At 51.7% G+C, this 15,751-nt stretch overlaps 2 protein-coding genes across 9 annotated transcripts in view; both read left to right on the top strand.

Annotated features, from left to right (window-relative positions):
* Positions 1–12,305, top strand: part of LOC105700528 (protein NDRG3) — a 28,012-nt gene extending 15,707 nt beyond the window's left edge. For 6 of the 8 annotated variants that reach the window (XM_012426429.2, XM_012426428.2, XM_023434569.1 and 3 more), the window contains 7 exons: positions 4,135–4,334; positions 4,877–4,997; positions 5,755–6,043; positions 6,799–7,068; positions 7,423–7,507; positions 9,327–9,371; positions 10,633–12,305. In XM_012426429.2, the coding sequence (XP_012281852.1) occupies positions 4,135–4,334; positions 4,877–4,997; positions 5,755–6,043; positions 6,799–7,068; positions 7,423–7,507; positions 9,327–9,371; positions 10,633–10,778 (1,156 nt within the window). In that variant the 3' untranslated portion in view covers positions 10,779–12,305. Of the gene's footprint in view, positions 1–4,134; positions 4,335–4,876; positions 4,998–5,754; positions 6,044–6,798; positions 7,069–7,422; positions 7,508–9,326; positions 9,447–10,632 lie in introns of all 8 variants that reach the window. The other 2 variants (XR_002762404.1, XM_023434571.1) reach the window with 2 other exon arrangements.
* Positions 12,306–13,524: 1,219 nt separating this feature from the next.
* LOC105700571 (epidermal growth factor receptor) overlaps positions 13,525–15,751 on the top strand; it is an 82,484-nt gene continuing 80,257 nt past the window's right edge. Inside the window, exon 1 of the mRNA XM_012426531.1 lies at positions 13,525–13,936. Within this exon, the coding sequence (XP_012281954.1) occupies positions 13,855–13,936 (82 nt within the window). The 5' untranslated portion in view covers positions 13,525–13,854. The remainder of the gene's footprint in view (positions 13,937–15,751) is intronic.

Consider the following 15,751-nt stretch of genomic DNA (forward strand, 5'->3'; position numbering starts at 1 on the left):
ACCTCCCGAAATTTAATCGTTAGGGAAACATCGTCGAGGGTAATCCCGAGCTCGTGGTACCCGATATGTTTGCTCGGGAAAATGGAAAACTTTAAGTCAAGGCCCCGAGCGAAGACGTAGCTCTTTGTTGGAAGCCTAGTTCACTAGTAGGCGACTAGGGAAATGGAAATTTTCCAATTCCGGCATTGTGCAACCGCGTCTCGGGTCTTTGTCAGGCCTACTAGGGCACTCCGCGTCGCACCGCGCGACGTTTACCGTGGAAATTAAGCGTAATTAGGAGGCATTATCGAGACTGGACGCAGAACGCGGCCCGAGGGACGCGATTCGCGCTCGGCGCCTATTTCGCAATTCGACTAGGGCAATGCGATAATTGTCTTGGGCAATTCGTTAAGGCGATCCTCATCATAAGGCGGCGTTTCTACAATCGCGAGGAGCGGCCGGGAGTTTCTCTCGACGTCCTGTGGGAGGGAATTGCGAACCTTTGCAAAAAAGAAACCCGCGGAGGAGGGAAATCTCGAGAGGGGGCCTCTTCGTCGATCGACGAAAGCCGATCGGATCGAGTATCGAGAGTATCGAGGTATCGAGTGGTGCCCTGCGGTTCCTAGGTGCGACCGCAAGGGCGCGACTCTTTTTACCTCGGCTTCAAAGCGCCGTTTTACGGCACCCTAACGGGGGGAAAGGCTCCTTTATGACTGCTCGTGTATGTCGTTACGGCGTACCTGATCATTCGCATGACCCCGATATACCCCCGATGGATACGGCCGATTTAGTCCGTGCGTTAAATGAATTGGCCCGATTCGAGGGTCCCTCGTCGCCATGTCCCATTTTCCCGGCGACCAACCCTGCCCCTTCGCTTCCGGTCAGCGGGAATTTTTCCTCCCGGCAAAGGGGCAACTAACGCCCGACTTTGCAACCCATTACCCTATTTCCTTTCCTCCTCCTCGGTTTTCCCTTTTTTTTTCTCTTCTTCTTTTTATTCACGGCGCTGCCCTTTCGTGAAAAACCCCTGATTAGTCGAGGCGACTCCGGCTCGGCCAGTCGGGAACGAGGCCTTGGGCGGGAATTATACTTTACGCCGGTGCTTATCCGGCTTCGTGATATCGCAAGTAGGGTGAAGTCTCCTACGTCCGGTCGCGAGTGGACCGGAAGTGGCCGAGTGACGTGCCGGAGATACGGAAGCCGATCGCCGTACGCTCGAGTGTGCTCGGCAACCTAATGAGCCGTCCTCCGCCATTGACTGCGACGTCTTCGATGATTCCATTACTGAAAAGGAAAAAGAAAGAAATGTAAAATAGTGCCAGGATCGATTTAATTCCACGGAACAATGAGCTACGATCGCGTGTTCGAATACACTGAGAAAAAAGAAGAAATGTCATTGAACGAGGGAAATATTTTGTTAATTCAAGGAATAATTATATCCGACTCTAGTAAATTCCAATAAATTGGATGCAACGTTTCTTCGGATTTGTGACAACTTAATTGGATTGGCAAAATATTTCTTTGGTTCAGTGAATTTCTTTTTTTTTTTGTCTCGGTGCAGCAACGAGTGCAGTCGTTTAGTCTTAGCTCCTCGAAGAGGGGCGCGGTCGGTCGTTCCGCAGGTTCGACGTTTAATTCCGGAAATGGAGGGAGAGATTAAATCTTTCCGTCGCACGTTTCGCAACGCCTTCGATCGGCTTAATTACGCGGACCCGTTAAGCTCGGTCGAGAGTCGGCGCCACTTGGCCCCCTCCTTCCAGAGGGGACTAAAAATACGCATCGATCCCGTCGACTGGCTCGTTTCGACGTCGCCGTCACTGAAACACGTGACGAGGTCGCCGCGACGCCGTCCTTTCGCGAGATCAACCCCTAAGCGGATCTGCTTTTGCGACGCTCCGACCGACCACGTGGTCGGCAAACGTCAAACCCACGCGGTCGCGACGTGTCACTCCCGGGATTGGCTCTCGACCTAATTTCCGTCGACTCGGCCGAGGGTGGTTTCGGAATCGATAACCTAACTTGCTATCCGAGTAGATCTTTCTCAAATTCATTGTTTTCCTATTTTAGCAAGTTAAAAACGACAAAGTGAGGCATTTTTTCCCGCGAGCCTGGGGCGCTGGGAATTTATAGATTCCCTAATAGCTCGACCTAGAAGGACCTGGAGTGCACCTCGGGACTCCAGGCGGTTTCTAGCTGGTTTCCAGAAGTGTTACGAGGTCAACCGTGGCTGCGACCTTACGCAGAATCGATCCTTCGAGGATATTCTTTTATGATTTCCCGATAGAACTTGAAGGGGCCGTAAAGGGCACGTGGTCTCGCGGCCTACCTTCGGCCCTGGAGATTCATCCCTTCCTGTCCTTCCCCAATCCACCTGTCACCTCCTCCAAATCGATGCCAAATGACATATCGATTCCAACGTTGACATATCCTGCAACCTAGAATTTTTTCCAAATCCACCCTTTTGGTTTCCAAAGTTCATATCCAGAATTTAATCCCTGGACGCGGCCTCGAAATCGATATCGCAGAAATCTACGGAAACTTGTACACGTCGGGGTCTAAGTGCACGCGATGCACCGACGACTAGTTTGGCGATGACCTCCTCTAAACTCGTACTAATCGATGATAGAGTAGGGACGGTATCGTCGAGAGTACATTTTGACAAAAATGAGATATCGTCCCGCCCACTGATACGATCTACCCGGGAAATAACTCCATTGTGCAGCTTGTACCGAGGTTAATTGATCGATTAATGGCCGAGCCGTCCGACGGAATTGCCGGTGCACTTTTTGCAGCCCTTTCGCAGCCCTTTTTGCACCTCCGCACCCACGACCGGAGAGAATCCAGGATATCGAGGGAGATGGCAGGCGTTTTATCGAGCTTTAAACGGAGATCCTCTCAGGATTCCATTATTTTGTCCCATCGCTCGATTCGCAATGAAGGGACTCGATTTACTCGCGGAGGGTGGGTCGGCACGGTGGGTTATCAGCGACGCCAGGCGGCTTGGAGTCCGTCCAAATCGAGGTGGATATTGTAAACTTCGTTCGACAGTTTGCCGATATCTTCTCCTGCTGAAGAATTAATCGTTGGGAGGGCCCTGGGGAAAGGTCAAGATCGGCGCAGCGCCCGGGCCCCGGAAGAAAAAATCGGGGAAAAAAATCAGAACCCCCCCAAATGGACCATAAAATGGACCAACCCCTTCGTAATCATTTAAGCGGCTCACCGGATTCGGGAATTGTCATACTAAATACTTCAAAAGTAGCGGAATAAATCCCATTCGCGGGGAGGTAAGACCTGGAGTACTCGGGCCGGGCTTATTTTAACCCTTTCCAAGGAATTGAAATTCCCATTACTCGTCCTCGAGGTCAGTGGAGGAAATTCGTGGGTGAAAATTTATTGGAGAAAGAGGGCTTGACGATGGGAAAATAAAAGGGAGAAAATCTGAAATCTAAGGGGAGGGCCAACGACGACTCCTTTCGCGGAGCTCGGAAAAGGGTTCCCAGGGATTCTGGAGGGTGGCCCAGTTTTCTGTCTTTCGGTTCATTGGCTTCGGACAGCTCCAGGCGACTCGACTGTTGGCCGTTCAGCCGGTTGTTGGCATTCCTAACAAGCGAGGGATCCTTTAGGAGTCGCGCCTTCGGGATTTCCCGTCTCCCCGGGACTTCTTTCAGCCGGGCGCTTCGGCGAGCCCGGGGCTCCCTTTTCACTTCTCGCGGGAAAGGACAGAAAGGGAGGACGACTTCCGTAAACTTTACGACCGTGCGTTGCTCTTTGTCATGTAACACGGAGTCGTTTGCGCTCTGCATACTTTATTGGCACATATACCGAAGGCGAAACGAAACGGACGCCGCTCGAATCGGGGGTAACCTCTCGTAAACTGGGAAACGGGGGCAGGAAAAGATTACGACCGTGGGGTGTGAAGGAGCTGGAAATAAATTCCCCGAATATATCCATCCACCCCAGGACCCGTGAAATCAGCGGACCACCCTTCCATTTGCCAACATTCGGAGGAACGAATGACGAATCCAATATTCCGAAGGGAATTTCGACTCGAACTTCGTTCGTCGGATGTTCGGCCCAGTTTCGCTGGGTCGGAGGAGAGTCCGAATCGGGGCTGCGGGGGGAAAAATTCGACTGACGGGTCTCCTTTTTCTCCAGCACGATGCCTTCGGACAGCATGGACGACATCGAGCTGAAGAACATCCAGCTGCAGTTCCCGGCTCTGCGATATCTGACGAGAGATGACGGATCCGTTCGGGAGGAGAGGGTCGAGACCGACAAGGGAAGCCTGCTGGTCGCTCGGCAAGGAAATCGCGCAAGACCTGCCATTCTCACCTATCACGACTTAGGCCTTAACTGTGAGTACCCCCCTCCCTAATTTAAGCTTTCAGACTTTGCAACCCGAATACAGAGGCATAAGAAAGGTCCCTCCACCCATGAAATTTCATTTTCTCAGGAAATATGAAAAAATAAAATTGAAATTTCATGGGTGGCGGGACCTTCCTCGCAGCCTCTACGTTCACGTCGTAAAGTCTGAAACGATTCGGTACACCCAGCTCGATGAAATGTTTCATAAACGAGACCTCTTCGACGCCACTTTCACGTCGCCTTGAGGTGTTATGAAACAGTCATAAAAATTTTTACTGAAAAATGAAATATCCTGAGATCCAAGACTTTAATTAGGGTCCTCATCATCAGGTGTTGAAGTTTCAGATTATCCGGCGCACCCAGTTTGTAGAAGTTTCATAAATATTTTCACGCTTTGATATATATATAGAACGACCCTTTCGTAACGCCTTAACGGCCTCGAAAGTCACGTGGAAGTGGTAGGAAAAGAAACGAAGGAAAAATCCCCCGCGAGATATATATTTCGAGCCGCTGGACCGTCTCTTCGTTGCAGATGTATCGAGTTTCCAAGCGTTCTTCAATTACATCGACATGCGCGTCCTCCTGGAGAACTTTTGCGTGTACCACGTGAACGCGCCCGGTCAAGAGGAGAACGCGCCGACGTTACCGGAAGAGTGAGTACAGATTTTCGAAAAAAGTCACGAAACAAATCCGTAAAAAATGCCCCTCCCTGGATCGAGGGTCCTCCATCTCTCTCTCTCGAAAGCCGCAGCTTTTGACTGGAGTGAGACTAGACAGTATTAATGAGCTCGCTAATTAGACCAGCGCGTAAATCCAGCATGCAGGGGACCAAGTGTACCAAATGCATCGCCCCGAGTGCAGCGACATCCGAGGTTCGACGTCGCGTGCATCCCGGCCACGTGCACTCGTTAAAAATGATTGCAATGACCCTCGTCACGGCTACGCCGTGAGGATATGAGATTCGCGAGTTAGATGATAAGGTCCCCCTGTGGTGACGTAGAATAGTTTTATCGCGTCCTGATAGAAGATCAAACACCGGCAATCTAGTCGCGGTATCAAGGCTCTCCTTCGTTCTAACGGAGGCCCTCGGTGCTCTCGTTCCTCGATTAATGAGCCGACAAATTGGAGGAACACGACGATCGTCCGATCGAGTTGACCTCGACTCGGAACGGCAGTTCTACGTACACCTAACCGCGAGTTATGGAATAATTCAGGCCGCATTGCGAATTAACATGCGAGGTTCCCAGCAGGCCGCATTCGCGTGTCCGACTCCTGGTGCCGGTGGTTCCCTTCGAGGAAGGCCTGATAGCCCTTTTCCTTGCACGTAGGTGCACCGACGCAAGGGGGACGGAGGCGTCGAGGCTGCAGACGATGCCGACGAGAGATACTAATTCCTTTGGTCCTCCACAGTTACGTGTATCCGTCCATGGACGAGCTCTCGGAGCAGCTGCTCTTCGTCCTGGGTCATTTTGGGTTGACGTCGGTAATCGGGTTCGGGGTCGGCGCCGGGGCCAACATCCTCGCGAGATTCGCCCTGGCCCATCCCGAGAAGGTGAACGCCCTGTGCCTGATTAACTGCGTCTCGACGCAAGCTGGATGGATCGAGTGGGGATACCAGAAGCTGAACGTTCGCCATCTTCGGTCCCAGGGGATGACGCAGGGGGTGCTGGACTACCTCATGTGGCACCACTTCGGCAGGGTAAGGGATTCATTCGGTTGACCGTAGAATTAGACAAACGTTTGGCGCGGAACTGCCGAATTTCTTAATATCACGTTTTTTAACATCGTCCAACTTCCCAACCAGAGAAATATTTCTTTGAATGGTACCGAAGAAATATCCTGTTAAATTAAAGAATCGAGTAAAAATTCGAGTGGCGGTGAAATTCGACGCGAGGCTTCCAGGATTATTTTGATAACGCTTGCCGGGCTCTAATCGTAAATGGGTTGGTAACCTATTTTTATTCCGGGTACCCTCTCGCTTTCGACCCGCAAAGACAGGGGATGAAGTCCGAACTCACTTCCAAGAGGACGCTTAGGGGAGGTTCGATTACCGACACGAGTCTCGCGCTTCGCCGAAGCTCCAAAGGCTTTCCTCGCGAGTGCCTCTCGCAAGCTGGACAATTGGATTAAAGCGTCAGCGGCAATTCCAAAGCGAGTCGGCGCTTCTTACGCAACGCGTGTCTCTTAACGAGGTTAGCCCTCCATGAGCAGCCTCGGGTTACGAGGGCACTCTTATAAGCGAACCGTCCCTAGATCGGGGGGTGGGTCCCCAAGATTGGCTCAAATTAGAAATTAGACTCCAGGACTCTGGAATTCGAAATTAAAAATTACTAAATGCCCCTTTCGTCCGAGTTCCCGGTACCGAGTTAAGCGTGGTTGGGCTAGGCCCACCCTCGAATGGGTGGTCGGCGGGCCCTTTAAACCGTTTTTGTTAATTTCTTCCACCGTTCCCAGGGTACCGAGGAGAGGAACCACGACCTGGTCCAGGTGTACAAGAACTACTTCGAGCGTCGGGTGAACCCGACGAACTTGGCTCTCTTCATCGACAGCTACGTCCGGCGAACCGACCTCAACATCACGAGAGAGCTGGACCCAACGCGCAAGAGGGAAGGGTTAACGTTAGGGGTACCCGTGATGAACATCACCGGGGCCTTGAGTCCCCACGTCGAGGACACTGTCACGTTAAACGGGAGACTGGACCCCACCAACAGCTCCTGGATGAAGGTACACCCTTGCAGAAGTGCCCTGCACCCATTAAGGGGGTGTAAAAGTGCCATCCGAAGAGTCAATCGTTCATGAAACTTCTCTCCGAACTAAGTACGCTGAATTGTTTCGCACTTTACAACGTGAACATCCATTCGGTCCACTCAGGTTGGAGAAAAGTGTCGCGAACGAGAATTCTGACGGCACTTTCACGCCACCTTAATCCACGAGGCCGGAATCACCTTCTCGAGATAACTAGAGAGAGGGATCGCGTTCCATTTATTTTTTAGGGTTTTTCGACGATGCCACCTGTAGGTCCCCGGTCATCGAGGCTCATTCCAGAGGGTGCTAATAATTCCCCCGATTGAATTTCAGATCTCCGATTGCGGCATGGTGCTGGAAGAGCAGCCGGGAAAAGTGAGCGAGGCCTTCCGACTGTTCCTCCAGGGTGAAGGATATGGTAAGTGAACCCCGCCGTAAAGAAACCTTGCTCTCGACCGATTACAAAGTTACCTCTACCATCGATCTCCACCGACACCGACGCGGATGCACCGCGGATGCACCTCGACGCGGAGACGCTCCTCGCGGGGGGGCTGCGCACCCCTCGGCCCGATCGGCGGAAAACCGGCGCATGCACGACGGGAATTATTTTTTCCTCATTTTTTTTTCCCTCGCCTCAGGGGCATTACGCGTTGCGAAAAATGGAACGCGGCGGGAAAAAGGTAAAGATTGTATTATACTACATCAAGGAAGGGGTCGCGCAGTGTTCCGCGAGCGAGGACTCGCTAGGGCGAGAGTCCCCTCGGATTTAGCGTTAAGTTTGCTTGAATGTTTATTCGTTGGCACCGTATTGGCCTAAGGCGTATAGATAATAGAGTAACGAGTTAATCCCAGAGCTAAGCCTCGTTTTTCGCCGGCCGAGCCGCGGCGAAACCTCGACATCCGGCGCAGCCCGCATGCGTCGCGACGCCCTCGCTTGGATCTGCGGCAGCGCTCGCTTTTTACCCGGTCTCGGCTAGAGGGGAGATCGCTCGGCATCGAATATTAATTAAAGGAGAGAAAATATTGTGATTAATCGAGCCCGCGAGATATGCGCCCGGTGGGAGTTTAGAGGAACGCCCTTCCTTCTTGCGTTTGGCTTTTTGGTCACAGAAACACACCCAGCACCAATCACAGTACACAAAAGCTTCGTTACTTGAGTTCGCGCGTCTCTTCGAGGCTCTTCGAGGTCCTGCAAGGCTCCTCGAGGTCCTCCTAGGCTCCCGTTGGATCGCGACCCCCCGAAACCACTGAAGAGATAGTACTTATCATTTATCGCCGTCCTCGTCCCCGTGCCAATTTTCGAGTCTCGGTTCCTATACCTCTCTCACTCTCGTCGACGTTCGGTCGAGTCTGGACCCTGTACCAGAGGCTGCGCGTTTCTCCCTCGGGGTTGGATCTCGGCTTGGGGGGTTATGAATGAAATGAAATATAAAAAAAAAAGAATTAAAAATCCCCAAACGAGGATCCACCTCGAGATCCACCCCCGACCCTGGGCGATCATGTATCGAGCGCGAGACGTCTCTTGACTAATAAACAGAAATTTAAAAAAAAAAAACCTCACCACCGACCGAGCTCATTACCAGTGTCTCTTCCGGTTAGCGGAGGGATAAGTTCTAAAGCTATATTAAACGAGAGATGTAAGTTCTTGTTCACCGATTTGCGCCTTTATTTCCCACGCGTCTCGGATCGTTCGAGTGGTACGTATACGTCTTAATGATCAATGCAAAGTCCGTAGAAGTGTCGTTTGATCGTTTCTTTTTTTTCCTCTTACCTTCGGCTTATTGGCTACTGCAGCTAACCGCGAGAGAAAGAGAGCGAGAGCATGAGTATATCGTTAATGGATCGTTGTTCGAGTACTTGGCTCCTTAAGGGCGAGTGCCGTTTTTTTTTTAAGAGCGAGTGTGTGCACGGGGAAGAATCGAGTCCGCCAATGGGGTCGTTATTTCACGGCGAAGAGTGCACCCTTGGATGTCCCAGGACTTTTTTTTTTTTTTCTACGCTTTTAACCATTATTGCAAAGAGACGCGCTTCCTCGGTGTAACGCCGTGTAGAAAAATGACACGCAATGGCACTAGGGGGTACATTTCTTGATCGTGAAGTCGCGACAGCGACTCGTTGTTCGCCGTGCGGAGGAGAAAATCGGATCGACCTAAGGAGAGGCGCTTTAAACGCGTAGACCCTCGAGCCTGCTCGAACTTCCAGCGATTTTAAAGAATCTGCTTTTTTATACGTTTTAGTGGTGAGATCCACGCGGAAGCCCGTCACGCCAACAACACCCGAAGGTAATTGTAATTAGGAATTGAAGCCTCAGGGAGTCGAGCGCGCTGTCGGTCGATTAGGCCCCGTCTAAGTGTTCAGTAAGTCGGCATTATAATTTTTACCGGGGAAATATCGGTGACTAACGAACGGCCATTACGTATAAGCAGGGTATATATCGGCTATCATTTGCCTAACTATACTAATCGTACTTCTCTAGGACGGTGAGGAGTACTCTGCATGTCTTTCCGGGTGCTACTCCATGCCGAGGAGAAAGAGTGCCGATATTCTAATTACATGAAAGACTGGCTGATCGATTTCAAAGTTTATCTGGATATTCACTCCTCGCACTCTTTTTCCTCGACACGGTCCCCTGTCTATCTGGTCTACCTTTCCGGGTCGACCTCGATCCTCTTAATTCCGCTATCGGGAGGTGACGGTCGCATGCGTAATCGGTGCATAAGTCGCAAGAAAAGCGATTAACGGAGCTCGGAATTCTCGAGCTATCCACCGAGGAGAGCAATGAATATTGAATACCGGAGTCATGAATAGTGAACGATTGGTCCGGAGCCCAGAGAGGAGTCCTTGGAATTGTTTCTAAAGAAGAGCGGATGCGTCAGAACCACGAGCTGACGATTTTGGGAGCCCGACGGAATTTCCAAAGAAACTTTCCGAATGTCGTCGCCGTCGTCGAGCTTGCGACGAACTCCTTGTTGCTAAAAAACAAAAAAAAGGCGGCAGTAAAATTTCCAAAACTGGCTGGAGAACCGCGTAAACGTTATCAAGGAGGCTGGAGCGATGCACTCGACCGACTCGCGAATATCCGCTATACGATCCACATATATATCTAAATATTTATTTATTTCTTCATTGTACGAAGGGGAGAGAGAAAACGGGAGAACGTTGTTTTCTAGACCATGACCATTTTTGTTATAGCGGCTCTTGACCGTGGTAGGACCTCTTTGAAAAATATCTAAAGTTTATTGCACCAGGTAGAGAGTAGTAAGTGCGGCTCACAGTGCCTTGCTGCATATCTATATAATATATACGCACACAACAGATCACACACACGTAATTTCTGTGTTTAATTTGCATGTCGCTTGTCTTTCGTTGCCGGGGCCGCGCGCGTGGCGAGGGAAGAGTAAATAAAAAAGGGAAATAAAAGGAAATGGAAAAAAAAACATTCTCAAGGGAAGGAAGAAAATTGGGAAAAAAAATTGGAATTCGTTTAGCCTGTCGGCGTAGTCGCCGGTCGGCGGGACTCACGAATATTCCCTCTCGTTTCAGTGGCACCCCTCTCGCCGTTGAAGATGGCGGACTACAGGTTGGCGTCCCTGGAGGGCCTGAACCACATCTGCGCCAAGAGAATCGACTGGCCCGGAGCCACCATACACATCACCGAGAATCCCATATCAGAGGCCGTGGTTTGTTAAGCGGCCGAAGTCCTGCCGAGAGTTTCTATCGTCGCGATTTTTACCGAAAGAAGGGGGGGCCCGTTCCGCAGGAAAATAGGGCCCAGAATCCGGGGCCCGAAACAACGACTCAACTTTATTTTAACCTGACGTGGCGGACCTCGTCGCGATTGGATGTTGGCATCGACTCGTCGGATTAGGAAGCGATATCTCGTCGACGCGTCGATTTTCGGCCCGACCCCTGAATGACGTCCGATCGGCGATAATTCGAGGAGCGGGTCTCTTTCCTGCAGTCATTAGGGCTCGGGGCGAGGATCGATCGACGAATCGACCGAGGAGTTACGATATCCCGTAGAAGCTTGCGATTAGACACGCGCAGCACGCACGACACTGCTTTTCGTGTTCGTACACACTGTCGACGAGCAACGTCGCGGGTTGCGATAAGGACCATGGTGCTCGGAAGGGTGTCGGAAGCGTGAGACCCCGCTGAGAGGAAACTACCCCCTGGATAGTAGGGAGTCATCCGAGGGAGGGATCTCCTAGAGATATCCTCGAAGGACGTCTAGGAAACTACCCCCGAGTTCCCAGCTACCGTCGTCTAACGTGCACAACGAACCAGCGAGCCAACGAACCGCGTCCTTACCCCTATCACTGATTAACGGCGTCGACAATTTTTATCATATCCATCGCCATCGCACCGTAATTCGACCGCGGGAGAAATTTCCATCAGGGTGTACGTCTTCTCCGTCATTCCGTGGCGGGTGTCATTAACGCTTTTACTGATCGGCGGAGTTTTTTAGAGCGAAGTAATATCGGGCGTTACTCGACGGTACTTTTTAAACTAGCCCAAATAGCTACGGGTAGATTTCCAGAGTTCCCCTCCCTGACGGCTTGTTCGCGCTCGAGCACCGTCCGCACCCTTCCCTCGTTTCGGTCGGTACTGCAGGGAGACTAGATTAGGGAGAGCTGGTAGATAGGTAGGTAGGTAGAAGTTACGAAAATGGTCCGGTAGGGTATGGCATCGACCGGGTTTTCAAGGAGCCTATAGCGTGATATGATAAGACGTGCCTGCTACATACGTACGTAGCTTAAAGTGTATCGCTTTAGTTTTCTAAGCGTCCTTTGACTTTTTCTCTTTCGTGCATATCTCGCGTGGCTTTTTGCCGCCAAGGTCGGTCTCGAGGAGACCATTCGGCTTCGGCCGAACGATCGCCGGCGATTTCCGCGTCCGGACCGGACGCGGAGAGGGAGCAGCTTTCGTCGGGGTGCACTTTCGCGGGATTGAGGGAGCGAGTCCGGATATGCCGATTTTTACAGGTGAAAATCGCGAGGGCGACGGCCGTCGGGCTCACCGTCACGCGACGACTCCGCCGTCGACGTCGCCGCGACGGCGACCGGGAAAACACGACTAGATCGTAGCGAAACTGGTATATAACGAATTGATTAATCCTAAGAGCGAATAACTTAGATGGAGCTTGACTGTAAGTTAAACGACACGTGCACATGATATACACCTTGTTATTTATAATAAATGACTCTAGAAAAGGACGCACCGATATTTCTTCCCCCATTCCGCCCTATCCTCCTCTGCACTCGAGTTCATACGAATTTCTCTCTAATGGCAAATTTTCCATTGTTCCGAAGTCGCGTAATTGATAAACGCTTGGAAATCGCACACGAAATTATCATTTCTGCATGGGAAAGTTAATCTTATGAACTCCAGAACGGGGCCCTGAAAGCCGAATCCTCTCGGTGGTTCGTACAAGGGTGCAAATTTCGGGAGAAAAAAATTAATAATCGGCATTCTGCGACTTATTTCGGAAGAATGAATGAAATTATCCGGACATCTTTGCGGGATGTCGCCACGTCCCAGCTTGACCCTTTGAAGACGGAGCCATTTCGACATACGGGCGAAATTCGTCTGACCGTGCACGCAATTTTGGACCAAACGTCGGGCGCCTTTAGGCGCTCTTAGTATCCAACGTGTTAATTGCTCTTCCGAGTCCCCCGGATATTTGAAACCGTTCCGGCTCTTGTTATTGTTTTGGTCCCGAAATCGGCTCCGTCCACCACTCGTGTAGTCGTAAATCGAACTGCTTTGCGGAGCTATAATAACACATTGGCGTTAATACCGAAAAGTCCTCGTCGCCAGGCATGGTTCCCGAGGGAAGGGTGCTCGCAATCCTGGGTTACCGGAGTCTCGGAGTGTCAGGGCGTCGTTTCGGCGTCGTAAAGGAGTACGAAAGCAAACAGAGCACATTTGGCTTCCTCGGGCAAAAACCCGGGACTCGCCGGCTGCGGATCCCGGATCCCACGTGGGAACTCTGGGAACGCCGGGAGGGCATATTTACGCATCTGCATATTTACGCGTCGGTCAAACCTCTCTTTCTACCGCCTAATTCGACTGAAATGCCGATTTGCAACGACAGTTGATCGAAAAGCATTCGCTACTTTATACACGTCTTTCAGCACATACGTAAACACGTAAATATTCCTATGGAATAATAAAATACTTCGCGCTCGGGTAGGAAACTACGTTGTAATATAACGTAGAAAAGCAGGTGCGTAATATTTTCAATTTTATTCACATGACGTATCAAACTTATAATATATTAAAACGAATTTCGGCGATTAATTGAAAATCCCGATCGGGGCGGCGCGTTTCCCCCTCTCTCCGGCTCGCCGGCAGCGCCACTCGACGGCGGCTCGCTCAAGTGCGGCCGGCGTCGAACGGGGCGCGCGCATTCGTCGCTCGGCTGGCGTGGGAGTAGGAGGTGGCGCTCGCCCTCGCCGATCCCGTCCGTAGCCGATCCGCTCGCCTCTCTCGCGTCGGTACCCTCTCGGCCGCGCCGGAGTTGCCGCCCTCGGGTCGAGGCGTCCTTGCCATGCGGGTGAGCATCCGCCGCGCGTCGCGGCGCCTCCTCGATCGCCCCGGCTCGATCTAAGTCGCGTCGGTCATCCCGAGTCGGTTGCGCGTCGCCTTAGAATCGGCAACCGCGCACGAGTCGGTGCGCAGTGCGAAGTGCGTCCCCGCGTAAGGTGTGCGGTGCCGGTGGATAATGCCCGAGTGGTGAGGTAGGTCCCCTTCCGGAGAAAAATGGGCCTCCTAGGGACGCGCAGCCTGCTGCTCCTGGTGGTCCTGTCCAACCTGGCGGCAGCCGACGTCACCGAGGAGAGAGGTTAGCCTATAAAAAATCCTAACGTCCACCGCGCGGCAAATTCGAATTTCACCCCGCGACTCCCGCCACCTGTTGCCCCAGGAAAGCGATCACCCACTCCACGAAGGAGCTAAAATCCGAGGGGATTTTAATTCCCTCTCGCTCTTTAAGCCATCTCCCTCGCGCTGTCGATCTTAAATTCCCCCCGGGTTGTAATTACTTACCAAACTCGCGAAGCCAAAAACCAAGATGGCGGCCGGCGGCGGGTCACGTGACCGCGCTCGACCAATCGGGACGCGCGGATTCGCTCGAACTCGAGGAACGCGTAAGTGCACCAGGGTCGCCCTTTAAACCCCGAGCTACAGGTGGTCAACAGGTGGAATCGCTGGCGGGATTTGGTTTTACACGGGGTGGAAATATCCCGGTTTATCATTCTTGGGATTCTGGGATTGCGTCATCGCGCCGATTGCCGCGCACGGTCCGCGAGGTATGTCCGACTAGCGGGCGCAAGACGCGCCGGTACGCGCCCGTTATCGCGAGCCTCCGAGATACGACTCGCGACGTCTCGGAAGGAGGGCCCCGAGGTGTGACATCGTTTATTTTCGTCCTGGAAACCGCGGCGTAGCGTTTCGCCACGCACCACGGGTTAAATATATCTCGTTGAACGCTTAATTAGGCCCTAATAAGATCGCTTCGCCCGGAGCTCGACGAGGAATTCCGGCCGGCGCCTCGAGAAGTGAGGTTAGGAACTCCCGGCGAGCCGAGCGTGCCCTCGGACCCCCTTGACCGGTGCTTCTTATAAGGCTGTCGAACTCCGTCGGCCCTCGTCCTTTATTAGGACCGGATCGAATCCCTTTCTTGCGAGGCGAGGTTCGCGCGGTAATGTAAACACCGTCATTGATAAGAAATAAAATATGGGGGGAAAAAAATGCAGGATTTTTAATGAAAATCCGGAAATGCCCATTTTTGGACATTGGGAAATCGGGGTTCAGGAAATTCCCGCGGGATGGTGATATATACTTTCGTCGGTTGTTTGATTAGCTATTACTCTAATCGGGGCTATATCCGCTCGCGTGAGTCATCGATTGCGACCGATAAATACCAGGACGGGTGGGTTAGATCGAGCCGCGAGTATTTTTCGGAGGCACGGCTCGGGCCTTGCTCCCGTCTCGGTGATTGTAAATAACGTTGCCCTTCTTACTCCGTTTTTCCCCGGCTTCCTCGCTCTTTCTCTCTCTCTCTCTCTCCTCGTCGAAGAAAGGCTCGAAGGAGCGGTGGTCGGCCAACCGTGGAGAACCGAATCCAAGCCCGGAACCTCTGCCGGTGGAGGGCGGACATTCCGCGGTTTTCTGAGACGAGGTATCCCTCGTCTTCGGGCATTTTCTCATTCCCGGGTGAAAGGGCGAAAATCCAGGTGCTGAGGATTCTAACGCGGGTATTTAATTCCACTTTCTCCCCTTTTTTCTTTTTAACGTAAAAATGTAAAATCTGCAAAATTTGTAAAACCTGTAAAATCTGTAAAAAAAAATGATTCAGACTCCTGAGTGCGATTACACACCTGTAACTCGATTTACGCGGAGTATACCCGTTTCACGCGATTGAAAGTCCCGTAAATAAAGTCTCTCGGTAGAAAGGAAAATTGTTGGAGGTAATAGCTGGTACATGTAAATTTTCGAAATGCATACTTACTTCAGATAGCTTAAGAAAGATGCAAGGTAATGAATGAACGTGAATTGCGTTATAATGTACCGCGTGAAAAGACGGTCGCGTAAATTGAGGAAGGGGTGTACTTTTCGGGGTCAAGACGGGGAAGCTCTCGGAGAGGGTCTCGAGGTG

Source organism: Orussus abietinus, unplaced genomic scaffold, assembly GCF_000612105.2.
Source record: "Orussus abietinus isolate OABI.00-Male unplaced genomic scaffold, Oabi_2.0 scaffold2, whole genome shotgun sequence".
Lineage (NCBI taxonomy): Eukaryota > Metazoa > Arthropoda > Insecta > Hymenoptera > Orussidae > Orussus > Orussus abietinus.